This window comes from Dromiciops gliroides, chromosome 2, assembly GCF_019393635.1.
Source record: "Dromiciops gliroides isolate mDroGli1 chromosome 2, mDroGli1.pri, whole genome shotgun sequence".
In the NCBI taxonomy this organism is placed as follows: Eukaryota; Metazoa; Chordata; class Mammalia; order Microbiotheria; family Microbiotheriidae; genus Dromiciops; species Dromiciops gliroides.
Window position 1 is genome coordinate 284669192 of NC_057862.1, and position 20658 is coordinate 284689849.

A 20658-nucleotide genomic window follows, 5' to 3' on the forward strand; every position below is an offset into this window, starting at 1 on the left:
TATCCACCATTTTGTGAAGCTAAGTTTCTGTAGCTTATAATTAATTTGATTTTGGAGAAGTCACTCCCCTTCCTAATAGTCACCTAATTTAAGGAATGTCACAAATTTACCCCTCTCCTTCACCTCAATGTCTCCCAGTCCTCTCCATCAATAAGAAACCAGGTGTCTCAACTCCTACTGACTGTTTTTCCTGTTTTTAACTCCCTCTAAATTTTATGTTAACTGTGTAGAAACCAATGGTCAATGTCTTTGGCTACCCAGAGCCTTGGACCTGATTAGTTTCTACAACAACATGTAAAACTAAATAAATTGTTATTTGGATGTAACTACTTAGTATCTTTATTCCACTGCAACACATGTTATTTTACATAAAAGTTACCTAAAATTGCTGAAAGATTTGAAAATTGATGCATATTTTCTATAGCCACTGCTCTGCTGGTATCCCGAAAAGTAGAGTTCTTGAATTTGAGATGGCTTTCAGTAGTGGAATCATTAATATCTAAACAGAGAAAAAAAAGAAAGAAAAACAACTACAGAGACTTCTAAACTGATGATATAAACTCCTTCCCACATTCTTGGGTATTCTTATTTCCCACCCTCTCCTTTTATCCCAGAAAAAAAATGTTAATGTAATAGAGTGACCCTTACAAATGAAACTGAAAAGGGTGTGTGTGTGTGTGTGTGTGTGTGTGTGTGTGTGTGTGTGTGTGTGTGTGTGTGTGTGTGCATGCGCGCATGTGTCTGTGTGTATGGAGGGGAGGGTTGGGGGTTTCAGGCCATACTATCCTCATTTGTTTGTATGTGCTGATCTCACTGAAAAAAATCCCGAAATTTTTCTTAAGTCCTGCAATTTGTTCTCAAATCATTTTAGTTTCAGGATTATAGTTAGGCAAACAGTTTAACTAAATGAGTATCATGAGCCAAGTGCTGAAATCTTTGAGAAAGAAGGAGCAACCTAGAGGATGGGAAGCAGTGTGTGGACAGGGGACCATATAGGTGTTTGATGGAACTGCAAAGGGAATTCATCCTCTTTCCTCCTAAAACCGCATCTCCAAATTCTCCTTTTTTTGTTTAGGGATCTGCCATCTTCTCAGTCACCAATATTTAAATCTCAGTATGTCATCCTTAACATTCCCCCATATCCAAGCAGTTCCTGTGTTTTATTGAATCTACGTTCACAATATGCCTTATCTCCAACCTTCTCTCCCCATTCACAAGTCATTTCCCTAATAAAGGCTCTCATCTTTACTACTGTATTTCTAATTGGTTGCCTTGCCTTCAATCTCTATCCTCTTCAATCTACCCTCTACACTGCCAAAATAATCTTAAGGCATAGACCTATGTCATATCTGTGTCCAAATGCCTTCAATAACTCCTTGCTGCCCGTAGTATAAAATACTAACTCCTCAGAGTGGGATTTAATACCCTCCACAATCTGAGTGCAACCAAGTGTAATACCAAACTTATCTCACATCATTTCCCTTCATGACTATGAACTTGGTATTCCCTCTCTTACCTTGATGCCTTTGCATGGACAGTCTCTAATGCTTACCATGGACTTAGCATTTCTAACTCTTAGAAACCCTACATCCCTCCAAGCCTAAATTTTAGAGACTCTTTGTTGTAAATGCCCCCTCCCTTTGCAAATTACCTTATGTTTACTTCTCTGTATACATACACACAATAATGTATTCTCCCAATGGGATCTGAGTTCTTTTAGAGAAGAATTATTTCCATTTTTCTCTGGATCCACTAGTCTAACAGCCTTCTACATAGCAAGTACTTAATACATGTTTGTTGAACTGAAAGGATGAAGTGGGTGAAGTGGGTCTATTGTGTCTACTTGACACTATGGAAAACCAATACCTACTCTTTTTGGTGGCATGATGAATAGAACACTGGGCTTAGAATCAGGAAAACACATCTTCATGAGTTAAAATCTGGCCTCAGATGCTTATTAGCTGTGTGAACTCAGGCAAGTCACCTAACTCTGTTTGACTGAGTTCTTCAACTGTAAAATTAACTAGGAAAGGAAACGGTAAACCACTCTAATATCTTTGCTAAGACAACCTGAAATGGAGTCACGAAGAGCCTGATGTGACTGAACTGACTAAACAACACTCTTTTAGTGATAAGTGGCCTTAAGTCAAGTGTTGGTTCTTTAAACTTAATGAATGGTTAAAAAAACAATTTCCATAAAAAAAGCACACCCTATGCTTTTGTTGATTAGTACTCATTTCAAAATAATCTTTTCTCTCTAGTGATGTTTCCTGTAGCAAATTTCAATCGAGAGAATGGGAACTCCGCTACAGCCAAGAGGCCTCCAATTCTCTCTTGCCTCTTTTAGGTCTAGATAGCCTAGGTCCCTGTATAGCCATCACAGCATGTCAATGATGTGGCCAAATGGAGAAGGGAAAGAAGAAATAAGCACTCCCACCCCTATAAAAGAGAGAGACAGAGACAGAGAAAAAGAGAGAGAACACTATTCCAATTTCTCTAATACAGGAAAATAAGCAAAAAAAAATGTTCTCACCTGAAAACTCTCCTCCCCTGAATATTTCAGGTGATGGAAAACTACTTAAACTATCTTCAAAGCTGGTGGTTTCTATACAAAAATCTATATCAGAAGATCTCAGAAGAGAGAAAGAAATGTCACTTGATGAAGTTATACCTGTAAAGCAAATAAAATGTATCATGAAAAAGGAAACATATATAGGCTTAAAGACATAAGAATGTTATACGTAGACACATTTACAAGGATTGGCATGCATTGAATGTGGGCCAAGTCTGCTGACATACCATGGGAGAGCATTAGTTCTTCATTTTCTCCTTAAGGTAAAAAATCAAAGGGAATGCTCCCCCAGGGTACATAACCCAGCCTGTTCTATGCATGTCCATGTTTACAAGTGAAAATAAATTTAGAGTGAGACTGAGGGAGAGATAGGATAGGCAATTATGATCTGAGGGGTAATTTCAGAGTTCTAGATCATGGAGGTGGCACAGTTATGTGATTGTGAGAGCTAAGGTTTAATCACTGCTGGGATGGTGCAAATAATTACTATAGAGAAAAGTTTGGGGTAAGCTTATTATCAATTTATCAATTTTACAAGTAAGGGATTGAGCTTAGCTTCTGTCTCCTGTCCCGAGAGAGAGTGCATGGCTACCTATCCAGATTTTTTATACCTTTTCGATAAGAGGCAGGTCTATATCCACCTCTCAGACCAAAGACCCCCTCCTCCCGTGCAGGTATTGGTTCATTTATCCTTTCACTGTAGGAGGTCCGTCACACAGCAAACAAATCTAATTGGTTAGCATTATTCAATTCTAATTGGTTGACATGATTTGGTGGTATGTTATATTAAAATGAAGTGCAAGGATGACTTCAGAGAAAGGAATGCAAGACCCCCACTCAAGCTGGTCAGAACAAATCCATTCTTCTAGGTGTGGTTTAATCTCATCAGTAAAGTCCTTGGGCTATCTACACAAAAGAATTTGTCTCCATCCAAGGCTCATTTTGTTAGCTTTGGTTTGGGTTGGATTTGACCTAGATGAGATTTGATGAAATCTCTCAAGGAGGCTTTGTCTCTGGGTGAAGGAAAGAGAGGACTAAAAGGGGGAGATCTCAGGGTCCCCTAAGATATTGATTATTTTTTTGTTTTTGTTTGCGGGGCAACGGGGGTTAAGTGACTTGCCCAGGGTCACACAGCTAGGAAGCGTCAAGTGTCTGAGGCCGGATTTGAACTCAGGTACTCCTGAATCCAGGGCCAGTGCTTTATCCACTGTGCCACCTAGCCACCCCCCAAGATATTGATTATTAATAATTATTTCTCATACTGCTATTGGTGGCTGAGATATAGGCCAAAGGAGTTGAGCAGGTGGTACAGAAAAGCCAAGGAGTATGAAAAGGATATCAATGTATAAATTAACATCCTTTTGTCTGATGATAGGGGCTGGCATTGACTCAATTATAGTACTTCTTGAGAAAGTAAAGAAATTATTTTGAAGTCAGTGAATTATAGTAGAAAGTTATGTACTCATTAAATAAAATGGCTGCCTCTCTATTATGAAATCTAATTTGCAAATGTATTATAAGATTTGCAAAACTATAGCACTTGTCACAGAATACTAAAATTATTTATGATAATTTGTATTAGTCATCTTTTAGAACCATGCAACCAGATTAGTCAGTATTACCAATGGCATTTTACTAATGAGAATGGAAATGAAATCAAGTGAAATAAGCTACTATTTCAGAATGACACAGGAATATTCTTTTCCTCCTAGCTCCTGACCAGTGACTGTAGGAATTAAATTACTTTTAGAAAATAAGCACAAAAGTGGGTGTTTATTGATTGGGGAATGGTTGAACAAAATGTGATGTAAATGTGTATAGAATGTTATGATACTATAAGAAACAAGAAATATGAGAAATCCACAGAAACGCGGGAAGACTTGTACAAACTGATACAAAGCAAAATAAATCAAAGAAAATAATATTATCCAACATTGTTGTTGTTGTTGTTGCTGTTTGTCCTCTGTTCTTGAAGAGGACCATGACATCAAGAGGTGATGTCATGACTTGCAGTGAATTGGATTTAACTGAGGGAGGGCTGTGCAAGTCAACAGCCTCGCTCTCTTTTTCAGAGCCATCTGGGTCCACTGCCAAGATATACATACATCAGGACAAACATACAGATGGCCTGGATGTTTGAGGCAACTGGGGTTAAGTAACATGCCCAGGGTCACATAGCTAGTAAGTGTCAAGTGTCTGAGGCCGGATTTGAACTCAGGTCATCCTGAATCCAGGACTGGTGCTTTATCCACTGCACCACTTAGTTGCCCCATGACACAATTACCATGGTGATGTAAAGGAAAATACCCCTAAAAGCTATTAGAATTCAGATCAATGTAATGACCAAATTTGACTCCAAAAGACTATAATGAAAAATATCTTGGATATCTCTGGTAGAGAAGTAGTGGTAAATAGGTATGGAATGAAATATAAGCTATTACATATGTGTCCCGAAAGTCAGTGAAGTTTTAATCCTAAAACTCCACTATGACTTTTGGGACACCTTGTATGGTCAATGTATCAGTTTGTTCTTATTAACTTTTTCTTTGTTACAAGACAGGGTTCTATTTGGGGGGAGAAGAAGGGGTGGCATTGAGAGGTGACAGCAAAGTACAAAAAAAAGTCAATACAATATTTTTTGAAGAAAACACACACATATATAGAATCAACTTACCTGAACTTATTTGAGTGTTTATTGCATTACTCTCACCTTGGAGATCATCATCAGTCATTGATTCCTACATGGAATAAGAATCAGAAATGGTATTGCCAACTAAAATTATTCAATATTTATTTTGAGAATGAAAAGCAACAGGGGGCGGCTAGGTGGCACAGTGGATAAAGCACCGGCCCTGGATTCAGGAGTACCTGAGTTCAAATCTGGCCTCAGACACTTGACACTTACTAGCTGTGTGACCCTGGGCAAGTCACTTAACCCCCATTGCCCCGCAAAAAAACAAACAAAAAAAGCAAAACCAAAACAAAGCAGAGAATGAAAAGCAACAAAAGCAACTTTATTTAACATAGCATGTTAGAAAGACTATGTCATACTTATAATACAAATAATAATCCACATTAGGCTTTTGCCTTCCCTCTGTTCATGGAGGAAAATGTTTCTAAGTCCTCCTCCTTGAGGAATGAAGTCTTTGATTTCCCACTCAGTCACTTTCCCTAGCACCAAATAAAGTTGATTTTAATTCTAATTGGATTGTATGTGAGAGTTTAATTCTTTATTGAGGAACACCTAAGGACCACCACCTCTCCCCATGACAAAATGAAGTAAACATGCATACCTTCAGTGCAAAAGTGTTTGTGTTCTTGGAATCCTCATTAATTTCACTTTTTTGTAGTTTTTTTTGGTGTGCAACATTCAACTGCATACTAACATTTAAACAAAATGAATAAACAAATATTAAAATATATGTTAGCAGACTTCCTTATTTGAGGACTCCCATTTTGTCCTATTTATAATACAACAGCTAAAACAAAAACGACAGCCTTATAAAAGTGTTATGAGGTTGGAACATTATCAAGGAATTTGAGACTATTAAAGTTTAAATTGCCCAGCTAAACTGAAGGAAGAACACACCTCAAGAAATAAGGAAGATAAGCCTATTTAGGTGTGACTGCTGCCTGATTGGTGCCAAGGGGACAGAGATAACTCCAGAAATAAGAACAACCACCCCTCACCCAACTTCTCCCAACCTTCCCAATAAAGGACCCCTAATAAGGGACATTTTACTCTCAGGTGATCACCCCATCTACCATCTAGAAAAGCTTTTGCCTTTCTGTTTGAGGAGACAAGATCTCAGAGAATAGTCTCTGGAACCATCTTCCCTTGAAAGTCCTTGACTTCTTTCTTGGTCTCCTTTCTCTAGCGCCTAAATAAAAGATTACTTTATTCTAATTGGATTTCTGTGCAAGAAGGTGTAATTCTTTAAAGAGGACTACCTAAGGACCCCCCCCCCCCCGCCACACACACACACACAACCAATTTCCCCTGTGACAAAAAGGTAGGAATCAAACCAGGATACGTTCTATAAATATACAAACAATATCATACCTATTCAACAGAAATGATTCATCATTTAACTTGAATTAAAAATCAAGAGATGCCTTAAAAATTCCTATTTAATAATGTCATTTGTAATTATAGCTTTTGGAAAGAAAACATATCAAAACATTATCTGTCCAACAGTCTTAAATTATTTCCTGTTATGTACTCTATGTTCTAGTGAAACTGGATGGTTCTTAGTCATCTATTTTCACCCTGCCTCCTCCTAGTCTTTGTGCCTTTGCTCATTCTATCACCCATGCTTAGAATGGAGTCTCCTTCCATTTGCTGAATTCTTTCCCTTCCTTCAAGGTGAAAATCAGATACTACCTTCTCCACCTATCTCTCCAAGCCCATCCTCCTTCCAAGTGAAGGGATGGCTCTCTTGTTTTCTTCTCCCAGCCCCCTTTAAACCCTTCCATACTCTTCTGTCAGCTAGGTGGCACAATGGACAGAGCACTAGCCCTGGAATCAAGAAGACCTGAGTTCAAATCTCAGACACTATCTGTGTGACCCTGGGCAAGTCACTTAACCCCAACTGCCTTAAAACTTATGGGGAAATCTCTAGTTGTCCTGATATATATACACACACACACACACACACACACACACACACACACACACACACACATATACATATATACATATATATACACACATATATACACACACACATATATACATATATACATATATATACACACACACACATATATACATATATATATATATATATACACACACACACATACACACACACATATATATATATCTCACAACTGGACCCAAAGGGCTCTGGAGGAGAGAGTGAGGTTGATGACCTTGCAGAGCCCTCCCTCACTTAAATCCAATTCAGTGTAAGTCATGACATCATCTTCTGATGTCATGGTCCTCTTTGAGAACAAGGACAAACAACAGCTCTTCTGTCATTTCTCCCTTCTATCATCTTATATTCTTTCTGTAGTCCTATTCCAGCTCCCAATGCCTTCTAGGTTCCTTGAGACCTATGTTGTAGCTATTTCTGCATTCCTAATACCTATAGGAGGTGATAAGACATATTTGCTTTATTGAGGTTGAAGATAAAGAATTGTTTTGTGTGTTTAAATGTTTATATCCCTAACTACCTTTTAAATAAAAATTTAAAAATAACAAGTTACACTTCTGTCACAATTAAAGTTTTGTCAAAAGCCACAGAACCAGCTAAATATTCATTTGAAAGGTCCATAGCCCAAAAGAAACACCTCTACAGAAATTAGACATTGCCTTTCAATAGTCATGGTAATAGATAGAATTTTATAAGGTGACACAGACCTGTGTTTTGTAGTAGGACTCTCATGTAACTGTGTTGTCTCAACATTCTCCTTCAACTTGGGTAAGATTTTCATTTGAAGTTTTCCTTTTGGTCCTATAATAAAGCACTTGCTTTTTAATTCAAACGAGATTTAACAACAACAACAAAATTTAAGGGGGTAGAGAGGGCAGTAAAATATTCTCAATACTTAGAAAGATAATTCTTTATTCTATTTTGTACATTATGGGTATTTAATATTTGTTGATTGATAGTAATTGATTGTAAATTGCTGTAAAGCCCTCCTATTTTAGAATTATTGTTTGTTTGAGTTGCAGTGCTAAGACCTCAAGCTACAAAGGAGGGAAAAGAAAGGGAAGGATGGGAAACAGAAAAGGAAGAAAAGGAAGGATAGGAGAGGGAGAAAAGGGAAGAGGTTCCCAATGGTTTCATCTCAGGGTTTATCCTCCTTGACTACTCTGCAACTTGTGATATGGTCTGTGAACCCCACTCCAGCATATTGTTGGTTTCTGTGATATCATTTTCTGTGATACTGGTTATCCCTCTACCTGCCTGGTTGTTTCTTCTCAGTCTGGTTTGCTCAATCTTCACCCATTTCTTAGCCCCCAAGTTTCTGTCCTGGGCTTTCTCTTCTCTCTACCCATCTTTTTGTGTCCAGTTATTATCTCTGTGTAGATGACAGGCTTCCCTAATCACTCTCATGGGTAGCTAGGTGGTAGAGTGGATAGAGTGCTGGGCCTGAACCCAAGAAGACTCATCTTTGTGATTTCAAATCCAGTGTCAGACACTTACTAGCTGTCTGACCTTGGGCAAGTCACTTAATCCTATTTGCCTCATCTGTAAAATGAGTTGGAGAAGGACATGGTAAATTACTGCAGTATCTTTGCCAAGAAAAACTCAAGTTTATTCACTAAGAATTGGACATGATTGAAATAACTGAACAACCACCACTCTCATGAACTCTAGACCTGTTGTGGGAATGCAGCAGGACCCCAAGAAACCTAAAGATCCCAACCCCCAAGGAATCCTTAAAATTTTCACAAGGGAAAAAAAAAAAGCACCTCAGGAATAAGTGTGGCTGAGCATGACCCTGGTATGCTGATAAGCAGTATCAAAGTCTGCTGGATATAGATGTGTTAAGGGCCCAGAGCATCCCAGAAGTTCTCTGGGGTACATCAAATGTGTGGGACAATTATGGATTTGAGTCAGATTAAACTCTGAGGATGGAGTATGAAAGATACCTAGCCCCCCACCCCCCAGAATAGCTAGCCTCTCGCTTTGCCTAAAAGTTAATTGCTCGTCCAATTCTCACTGTCTCCTTTAAGCTTTATTGTTGAGATAATGGACTTGGGACAGTTCTGTAAACTTTGGGGATGGGGTCTGGGAGATATCCAGTCCCCCAGTAAGTTTTATTACTTGTCACAGTTCTACCAATTAGCACTATTTACTTTACTTCTGCTTAGTTCTCACATGCCAGTTACACCTTAGTTTATGGCTTGTAATAAACCAGTCTACTTACTGGTCTCTCACATGTCAAAACCCCAGTCCCTGACATGGATTAATTGCAGTCAGATAAGGGAGTGATTTCTGTCTCCCTCTTTCTTTGACATTCCTCAGACTTGTACTCCTTCCCCTTCTCCCCTTTGTTCTTGGACATGTCTCCATACATGGATCACGAGCTGGGCATGCACCTTGGGTGAGACAGGATTGGATGTTAGATTGTGAGCTCATCCACACTAGATGTACGTGGGGACAGTCCTTTTCAAGATTACTATAAAAATCTAGAGGATTGGGCCTATCTTTGCAAGACTTCAATGTGTAATTGGGTTTTGCCCGTCCTCATGAAGATGTAATAAATCTGTCTCTGCTTGACATAATGGTCTCCTTGAGTTATTTGAGTAAACTGAGGCAGTTTGTCCCAAACATCAAAGAACTTTCTCCTTGAGAAACTAAACCAAAGGACAGACACACCTAAAGAGATATGTGGAACCTGATCTGGACTGAGCTAGCTCTGGGACCACCACCCTTCATTCCAGTCTCCCCCACCCCTAGGGAGATAAGATTAGGTGTGGCTGCTGTCTTTGTGGTCTGAGGAGCAGAGATGGCTCCAGAGATCCACAACCACCCCTCACCCAAGTCCTCCAGCCACCACCAGTGGGGGATGGTCCTCCCTCAATAGGGGAACTTTCCACAGTCAGACAATCACCTCATCAGACCTCTATAAAACTATCTGCCTGTCTCCTGCTCGAGGAGATTGGTATCTCAAAGCCATGATCTATGTCAAAGCTTCTCCCCATGAGAAGTCCAAGGATTTCTCTCTTGGTTTCCCTTCCCTAGCCCCTAAATAAACTATTATCTTATTCTATTGGATTTGTGCAAGAGGGTGTAATTCTTTAAAGAGGAATTCCTAAGGACCCCAAACCCCTATCCCTATCCCAAACCCCCTACCCTATTTTCCCCACAACAGATGGATGCTGCATATCCTACTGATACCCCATTATTCAAAGATCCCCTCACAGTTATCTTGCCCTTCCCTCCTCATTGTTTTGTAAAGATGACCAGGTCTTCTCTTACTCCAGGGGGACAGTCACCAATGATCTGTCCCCTAGCCATATATCCTCTCTCCTAATAAATCTTTTTATCTTACAAGATTCATGATGAGCCTCCAATTCTTTGGGTGAGCTATCCCTCCTCCCCCTATCCAGGTTGTAAGTTCCCTCAATGGTCCCAACATCTACATGCATATCTGTGGCTGAAAATCTTGTGCCTTGTTGAAATTGGATTTTGGGGAGAACATAAACAACTCCTTTTTGTGTTATATTTGCTGTTAATATATATTCTTTTTCCTAGTGTGGGGACCAATTTTTAATTGGGGAGTGCTAGCTAAGCGGCTCGCCGCAATATTGGGGCAAGGAAGGAGACCGGCAGCCTCCCTCAAAACAGAACAAGATTTATTTTAACAAGAACGAACTTAAAAAAAAAAACAACAGACAGGATCAGTAGGATCCAGGGAAAGGAAATAAAAATGGGGAAAGGGAAATTATAATACCTGAAAAATACTGCCGCCCAGGAATCAGCTGAAAATACGCAGCAGAACACCTGTCACTTTTCAGCTTCCACCTAGAAAGCCCAATTCTCCTTCCCCAAACCTAGAAACACCCCACACAACCCCAGCCAAGGGGACAGCTGCTCTGACAGTCACATGACTGCCCTCACTAGGCTTCCAATCATTATAATTTTGCCAGGCCCATGTAGGCCTCGGTGGTGATGATGTGAGGTGCCAGAGCCCTGGCAATGGCTACAACCAGTGGATGCACCGTGTGGTTTGCGGAGCCCCAGGCCAGTGCATGCCAAACCTCAAATAGCAATTAATTCTTTACACTAGTGACACAGAATGTACCAGGTATCTCCTGGTACCTAGGTTCCCCCAATCACTTTACATTCCAAAAGAAAACTCAAGAGGACTCTGAATAGTTTCAGGAACTTGCCCACTACTCTTTATCCTATTTAATAAAGGCACAAAGTAGTAGGTTAATAAATGTTAATTAACTGACTGATAAAGAAGAAGTTTCTTCCCTTGGTCTGATGTGAATAGCTATGCTAAAGACCTTTTTATTTTCAAAAGCATACTTTTTTCTTTTCCTAAAAGGGTACTTTTCCTGTTTATGTGCCCAGCCTGATCTTATCTAAAACAGCTTTGTAAGCTTCCCTACATGACCCGCCTGATCTTACCTAAACTCTGGGTCATGTAAATGTGGAACTGAGGCACACATGCTATGGCCTACTGATGGGGATATATGTGGGAAAATATGGGTCCTCCTCAAAAGCTGATTGAAATTGTCTGGGGAACAATTAATGTCTGGGAAGTGAATTTCAGCTGGGAGAAGGGTATGTACTAATGGCTCCTTTCCTCCCCCCCTCCCCAGCAAGCAGGACATGGGAGAGGAATTTAGAGGGCTAGTCCTTTGACTACACTGCATTCCAATTGGCTAGTGTTTGGCACCAGTGTTTTGGTGCCAAGATTGTACTGAGGAAGAAGGGAGGAGTTTAGAAGGCTGCCCCTTTGACTATACTGAATTCCAATTGGCGTTTGGTGCCAGTGTCTTGGCAAGCAAATTGTAACTGAGGAAGAAGGGAGGGGCCAGCTGGTTGAGGTAAAAGGGCTCCAGGCCATTTCCATTAGGGAACTGACCCATTCATGAGTGAATGTATAAATAAAGACCTTTGATACTTCTCCAACACTGAGTCCCAGAAATTTTTAAATGCGGTTTCTTACAATTTGTCACACTCTTTTTTTTGGCGAGGCAATGGGGGTTAAGTGACTTGCCCAGGGTCACATAGCTAGTAAGAGTCAAGTGTCTGAGGCCGGATTTGAACTCAGGTACTCCTGAATCCAGGGCCGGTGCTTTATCCACTGCGCCATCTAGCTGCCCCAATTTGTCACACTCTTGAGTGAATAAACTGTAGTGTACCTGTCTGGCCATAACCTCTGCTCGCTTATTTATGAAATGCCTAACAAGGACTCTGAAAATTCTTAAACAACCTTAAACCTTAAACATAATATGTCAAAAAAGTAATCAGTAACTTCCTCCATAAAACTGCTCCTTCTCCAAATTCCCCTATTTCTATTGAGGGCACCAGCATCCTTCCAGTCCACACGTTTTGCAACCTTGGGGACACTGTTGACTTTCCTTACTCCTTGCAGTTAATAAGCTGCCAAGTCTTATAAAGTCTTGCTCTACACTTCCCCCATGTTCTCTCTTCATTCACATGGGTGCCACCTTAGTTCAAGTCCTCCTCACTCCTTGCTTTGACCACTGTAAAAGCTTCCCAGTTTCCCTGCTTCTAGCCTCTGCCCTCTCCAATTCATCGTCCACAAAACTGCTGAAATAATTTCCCTAAGAAATACTCCTCAGGGGGCAGCTAGGTAGCGCAGTGGATAGAGTACTGGCCCTGGAGTCAGGAGTACCTGAGTTCAAATCCGGCCTCAGACACTTAACACTTACTAGCTGTGTGACCCTGGGCAAGTCACTTAACCCCAACTGCCTCACCAAAAAAAAAAAAAAAAAAAAGAAATACTCCTCAGACACCTGCTCAGAAACATTCAGTGGCTCTCTAGTGTCTCTAGGATAAAATATAAACCTAGTCTGACATTTTAGGTTGGTGGTATAAACTGGCTCCAACCTACCTTTCTCCCCTTATTTCACATTACTGCCCTTCATATTACATACTTTATTCCCTGTCTTGTATGAACACTTAGTACCCAGGAGAGAAGTCTGAGAATTTCTCCTCACACTCCACCCCACCCCCAGCCACCTGGCCAGGACTTTCCTGGTTTATGTTAATCCTCTGGTTCCTTGCATTGGAAATAATCCCCAGGGCTTCCTTAGGCACTACTTCCAACTACACCTGTAGATGGTGCTATGGTAGTTCCCAGATGCTACCTATACTGATAGCATGAGAGATTTCCCCATGGGGACCTGTTCTCTCACAGGATGGGGAGGCTAACACCAGAGGAACTTATTCTGTTCTCATTGCTAATGCTTCTGGATGAGGGAAGGGGGCGGGGGGGGGGGAGATAGGGTTTTTATATTATAGATGGCCTGTGTGGGCCATCTGTTGACATCACCATAGAACTTTCTGTAAAAACTATCATCATGAGATGCCTGATAAATCAATCCATTGCCTTAATCACCTGCCTGAGTTGTCCAGAAGTGAACAATTGTGCTGATTCCATGCATTCCATGGATTGGGCTAAAGAGCCTCCCACAACACCACAGAAATCAGGACTATTCAGCCTAGGAAAGGAGTTGTGGACTTAGTCTCTTGGCTTTACCTGGGGAGGGAGGAACTGCCTATGACAGTTATTGTAGGGTAGGCTCATAACACTCCTGTGGATCTGGTTCCTTGTAAAGGTGAGTGCTTGGATTGTGCGCCAGCTGCAGGCTTCCTTCAATAAGATTTAGCAGGTTAGTCCCCAGGGACTAACTGGGGTGGATTGTAAGGACCCCCCAATGGCTTCCTTCCCAGCTAAAGGAAGCACTGGGGAAGCTCAAATCCCCAGAGTTGCCTAGCCACAGAAAGCCTGCTGAACAGCTGAAAGCCCCTTTTTTCCTTCAGTGGAGAATGTGTCTATTAATTAGCCACCAATTTCCCATGCATTCCTCCCCAAATAAATCAGCACTAGTCCCCCAACCTTGAGCTGCACACCAGCAGCAGGCTCTCCAATGCCTAGTCCTACTTGATCTACATAAGAAACTATTAAAATCCAAGGCAGCTAGGTGGCCCAGTGGATAAAGCACCGGCCCTGGATTCAGGAGGACCTGAGTTCAAATCCAACCTCAGACACTTGACATTTACTAGCTGTGTGACCCTGGGCAAGTCACTTAACCCTCACTGCCCCACAAAACAAAACAAAACAAAACCAAAACCAAAAAGAAACTATTAAAATCCACTGGACTTTTTTTTTTTTTTGGTATGTGTGAGGCAATTGGGGTTAAGTGACTTGCCTAGGGTCACACAGCTAGTAAGTGTAAAGTGTCTGAGGTCGGATTTGAACTCAGGTCCTCCTGAATCCAGGGCCGGGGCTCTATCCACTGCGCCACCTAGTTGCCCCAATCCACTGGACTTTTAATTGGTTTTAGTGCCTGATTCCATCAAGGATTCCAGCAGACCTGACCTGTGTCCATCCTCCCTGACTATTATGGGGCTGGGACATATCAAGGAATTTGGGACTATTAAAGTTTAAACTGACCACTATCTCTCACTCATGCTTTCTCCACCCCCAAAGGGAACTTTCCACTGTCAGGCGGTAACCCCATCTGGTCACCCCATCTATCATCTATAAAAGCTTTTGCCTTTCTTCTGTTTGAGGAGAAATGCGTTTCAGAGAATCATGTCTCTAAACCATTTTCTCCCCTCAAGAGTCTATCTCTTCTCTTGGCTATTTTCTCTAGTGCCTAAATAAAAGATTATTTTATTCTAATTGGATTTGTGTGTGAGAGGGTGTAATTCTTTAAAGAGGAATACCTAAGGACTCCCCACCCCCAATTTCCCTTGTGACACTGACCAAACCTTATCATGAGTAGTTCCCTTCTATAAAGCTGGCTTTCCTTACAGTCTTCTGCTGTGTTCTGTTTTGTGGTATTCTCTTCCTTTTTTTTCTTTTTTTTAGTGAGGCATTTGGGGTTAAGTGACTTGCCCAGGGTCACACAGCCAGTAAGTGTCAAGTGTCCGAGGCTGGATTTGAACTCAGGTACTCCTGACTCCAGGGCTGATGCTCTATCCACTGCGCCACCTAGCTGCCCCTCTTCCTTTTACTGAACCTTGGAGTCCTGAATCTCAAAGTACATTAAGACACATATGGAATCACTAGCTACTCTATCCTATTTCTAACCTAAGAAAACCAACAACATTTCAAGCTTCTATAACTGAATGTTCAGACTCTAGCCATCTAACCACTAGGAACTTAGGCACAGGGCCTCTTCCAACCAGAGCTTCATCTAGGCCCAGGACTTCTGACCACAGATGAGACCTGCATGGCTTAGAGGTAGAGCAACTTCTGGCTGGGATATCTACCACCCTAAATCAAAGGAGCTGGCAGAGAATGAGAGTTGGAGGCCTCTGAAATCCTTATCTTTAGGTATTTCCCTGAAAGCCCAACCTTATCTCATTTCCTTTACACTATTTAAGAAAGAATAAATTGATACTATAGTGGTGTGGGAGCCCCATTCAAATGAAATTTCCCTCAACCTTTAGCTAACAAATTCTACCTTCTCTACCCAAACCCTCGTGATCTAGAGGCCTGGCTGCTTATCCCTCTTACCCAGCAATTACTCCTGGTTTTCTCATTCCTATTCACTTTATTCCCATCCTACTAAGTTTGTTGTTTTGCCTCTCATTCCACTGTGTTTCCTAAAATCCTTATACTACTGTTAAAAGACTTCTCTTTTTCTGAGGCCTCTTCCTCTCACATTTCCCCCATCTTCTTGCACTCATGGAGACCTAGTTACCTACAGAAGGCACTACATCTGCAGCCATCCTCTCCAGTAGTAGTAGATGAATCTTTTCTCATTCTTCCTTGACATACTGGGACATCACTCCTTGCTCCTTTCTTCATTTCCTTCTCCAAAACCCTCCTCTGCCCCCAGCATTTTGGAATCTCTAGTCCTTTGAGGGTCATCCCAATAGTATACACTATTCTATCTAGATCTTTGTGACAGATACCCATCATCCCCCAGAATACTTCCTGTGTTTCTCAAAAAGCTTAGTAGCTGGATTATAACCTTCCTTTCCACCCCAATCCCTGCACCCATACTTGAAGACCTAAGTACACATGTTGATGTCCCCTCTAACGCTCTGGTTTCTAAATTGATCAACTGCCTCAACTTCTATGACCTCAGTCATACACCAATAATACTCTTAATCTTACCTCCAGGATCCAGAATTCTGAAGTTCCTAACAGTCTTACATCCTTTATGTATTTTTCTTATTCTTTCTGAACCTGTTCTCCCTCATCATCTGGACCTCCAGTACCACAATCCTTCCTTGTTCTCTCATTCTATAACCCTTACTCTGGCCTCACTTCCATACTTCACTACATACTCTATACCATATACTTAATTATTTCAACTATATACTGTCCTCTAACCTAGAATCCTTTGTCCCATTATGCTATTACCAGTAATGCATTGCCAAACCCCAAATACGGGTTATATTACCTCTCTGACGTCTTCATTCCTATGTCTATATTACAGGAAATTACAAAACCTTACTGACTTGGGTGCACTAAAAAAATTTGTTATTTAGTCTCAATTGGCCTTCATTGCTACAAATACTTTTGTTTCCCCCTGATTAACCCTTTCTAATTCCCCAAGGTAGCTATTCCAAACATTCTCTTCTCTATTAAGGAGTCTCTCCACCCTTCTGCTTAGGAAATCAGTCATCCATTGTGAATGTTCTCTCCATTCTCTCTATCTTCCCTCATTTTATTTTCCTTTATGTTAATCTGAGGAAGAAGTGGCCCCTCTTGCCAAGGTTAACCCCTCTATTTGTACCTTTAATCTCAACCCCTTCCATCTATTCAAGGAACTTGCCATTTGAGCATACTTTCTTCCTTTTCCTCATACTCAGTGGCTCCAATTTCACTGCCTATAAATAAATGTTCCCCGATCTCCCCCATCATTAAAAAGCCTTTACTTACTTGACTGCTACTTTTTCTCTTCCCCCTTTCACAGCTAAAATTCTAGGAAAAAAACCCTACCTGTACTCATTACATCCTCTTTTTCATCTTCTAACTTTTCATCTCCTTGCAATCTGTCTTGCAACCCAACCACCAGAACAACACTACTCTTCAAGTTTACCTCTAACCTTAATTTCTAAATCCAATGGCTTTTTCTTAGTTCCTCATACTTTTTTATCTCTCAGTTACTCTTGACACTGTTAACCACTCCCTCCTCTTGCATACAATTTCTGCTCTCTAAGCTTTTGAGATGCTGCTTCCTGATGGTCTTGCTCTGGTCTAGCTCAAAGCTTCTTAAACTGTGGGTAGCAACCCCATATGGGGTCCTGTAACAATGTGGGGGTTGTGAAAAATTTTGCAGTAAATTTTTTATTTGTATACCTATTTTATATACCCATATACCCATGGTTGAGTAAAAATTTCTCAGGTGAAAAGGGGTCATGAGTGGAAAAAGTTTAAGAAGCCCTGATCTAGCTATTAGCTTTCCCAGTCTCCATTACATCATCCATTTCCCATCCCCTAACTATAGGCAAGGACAGCTAGGTAGTACAGTAGATAGATTGCTGGGCCTGGACTCGGGAAGACTTGGATTCAAATCTGGCCTCAGACACTTAGTAGCTGTGTGATCCTGGACAAGTCATTTAATCCTGTTTGCTTCAGTTCTTCATCTGTAAAATGAGTTAGAGAAGGAAATGGCAAATCACTCCAGTGTCTTTGCCAAGAAAACCCCAAAGTGGAGTCATAAAGAGTTGGGTACTATATCTCCATCACCTGACACATAGGAAGTGCTTTGTAGGGGCAGCTAGGTGGCGCAGTGGATAGAGCACCAGCCCTAGAGTCAGGAGGACCTGAGTTCAAATCCGGCCTCAGACACTTAACAATAGCTGTGTGACCCTGGGCAAGTCACTTAACCCCAATTGCCTCATTAAAAAAAAAAAAAAAAAAGGAAGTGCTTTGTATTGGTATTTTTTGGTCCCATTCTCTCTACTCACAGGACCACCACCCTTATTCAAACCCTCCTGTCTCTTGCCTGGATTATTACAATAGATGCCTAACTGGTTTTCCTAGTACCTTTCTTTTCTTTCTCCAATCCATCTTCCACTCAGCTGCCAAAGTAATTTTCCTAAAGCACAAATCTGACTATTTCACTCCCTTCTTCAAAAATCTTCACTAGTTTTCTCTTGCCTCTAAAATAAAATGCAAACTCTTCATAGTAGTGGTTACTATTGTCTCCGGTGTAACTTTCCACATTTACTTCACACTACCGCCCTTCATATATTCTATTTTCTGTTTTTTGAACTTGGCAATCTATCTACAGCCTCCTTTCCATAGCACAGGTTGCCCCTCAAGCCTTCAAAGTTCATCTTCTTCACTCCTACCTTGGCTTTCTTCAAGGTTTGCCTCTGGGAAGGCTTTCCTAATACCTTTGGTTTTTAGTATCTTCCTTCTCAAATTATCTTGTATTTTTTGTTGTTGTTGAGGCTCTTCAGTTGTATCTGACTCTTCATGGCCTCACTGGGGGTTTTCTTGGCAAAGATACTGGAGTGGTTTGTCATTTTTTTCTCCTGCTTATTTTCCTGAAGAGGAAACTGAGGCAAATAGAGCTAAGTAACTTGTTTAGGGTCATACAGCTACTAAATGTCTGAGGTCAGATTTGAACTCAGGAAGATGAGTCTTCTTGACTTTAGGTATGGCACTCTATCCACTGTAACACCTAGCTACCCAGTCTTCTATCTACTTTACTTGCCCCTGAACATATGCCCCCAAAACATGGAAGCTTTTTGAAGTCAGGGAATATATAATTTTTACCTTTGTATGCACTGGTTTAGACCAAAAGAGTCTAGAAACTACTTCATGAAATACATGACTTACTTGATAAATAGAAGCAGCCAAGGGCAATACCAGTTTAGAATATAAACTTGTACAATCTTATGGAGAAAGATGCTGAAAGATTATGAAGAATATAATCTAGACCAAGAAGCAGCACTGGAAGAAAAACTAAGTTTATAGAAAGCCTGGTGAGGGACCCACTGAAGGACCATATCCTCGAGGCAACTGATGAAACTGGAAGGAGGGAAACAACAGTAAAGATTAATGTAACAAACTCTTTTCATCTACTGAAGACCATGAAGTCACCAAACTTGTACACTAATATTAGACTGACCACACAGATGGGCTGCTGAAGGAAGTAGAAATGGCAATGAAGAACACACAGGTAGATAAAGTTGCTGGGACAAGACCAAGTGCAGAAAGGAGGCTCATGCTGTAAGTGACACAATTTTTGGCTTAACTTTATCCATGCAGGAAAAACTAAGTGGATAAAGAATACTCTGTCCGGGGGCGGCTAGGTGGCACAGTGGATAAAGTACTGGCCTTGGATTCAGGAGGACCCGAGTTCAAAGTCAGCCTCAGACACTTGACACTTACTAGCTGTGTGACCTTGGGCAAGTCACTTAACCCTCACTGCCCTACAAAAAAAAAAAAAAGAATACTCTGTCTGGATCATGATATGAAGTTAAATGGATAATGTATATACCTGGGACTGCTGCTGCAAATAAACAATAAATTGGATCAAGATTTTTAAAAAAGAGTGTAGGTGGGATTAACTTTGGGAAATCACGTAGTTCTTAGAAACAAAACTAAGGAATGAGTGAAAAATTATAGCTTATTAATATGATAGATTATATTGAAAAAATAATAAATATGAATAATCCAGAGAAAATTGAGATTGGTACGAACTAATACTGTTATATAAATAGAACCAGAGGGCAGCTAGGTGTCGCAGTGGATAAAGCACTGGCCCTGTTTTCAGGAGGACCTGAGTTCAGATTTGGCCTCAGACCCTTGACACTTATTAGCTGTGTGACCCTGGGCAAGTCACTTAACCCCAATTGTCTCACCCCCCAAAAATTTTAAATAAACAAATAAACAAACAAACAAATAAATAAATAGAACCAGAAAAACAATTTATACAATGACCATAATAATGTTTTTTAAACCATAATAATGTAAAGTAAAACAACATTAAAAGATGACAGAACTATGATTAATATAGTACCAGTGTTGGTAAAAGAGGTGATAGATTAGAGTTGTAGAATGAGGAATTTACTTTCAATCATGGCCAACTATTGATATGTTTTGCTGGATTTTAATTATTTGTTATAAGGGAGAGTTCTATTTGGGGCAGAGTTAGAGGGAAGTGATGGTGATGTTTAAAAAAAAGATCATCATTAAAATATATTTTAAAAGAAGTTTCATGGTTCTTTTAATAACCCCCAAATTCTTCCTGAAACAAATATCCATATTTTTAATAATAATATTCTTCTGTTAATGTTATATAGTTGTAAGTCATGGAGTATTACAGTTAATAAAGAACTGAAGCTGCAAATTGCCCAAAGAGCAATCAAGAGGTATGCAGGAGATGTGAGCAAGATATATATCATAAATAAGAAAATTATGGAGGAGAATGTAAAGAATGAATT

The 20658-nt window shown here is 40.4% G+C and overlaps 1 protein-coding gene across 1 annotated transcript in view; it reads right to left on the reverse strand.

Moving 5' to 3' along the window:
- The window catches only part of MEIKIN (meiotic kinetochore factor), a 145036-nt gene that overhangs the window by 110821 nt on the left and 13557 nt on the right, over positions 1-20658 (reverse strand). Inside the window, exons 2-6 of the mRNA XM_043980669.1 lie at positions 7938-8031; positions 5866-5953; positions 5247-5310; positions 2534-2671; positions 380-499 (exon numbers count right to left, since the gene is read on the reverse strand). Coding sequence (XP_043836604.1) covers positions 380-499; positions 2534-2671; positions 5247-5310; positions 5866-5953; positions 7938-8031 — 504 coding nt within the window. The remainder of the gene's footprint in view (positions 1-379; positions 500-2533; positions 2672-5246; positions 5311-5865; positions 5954-7937; positions 8032-20658) is intronic.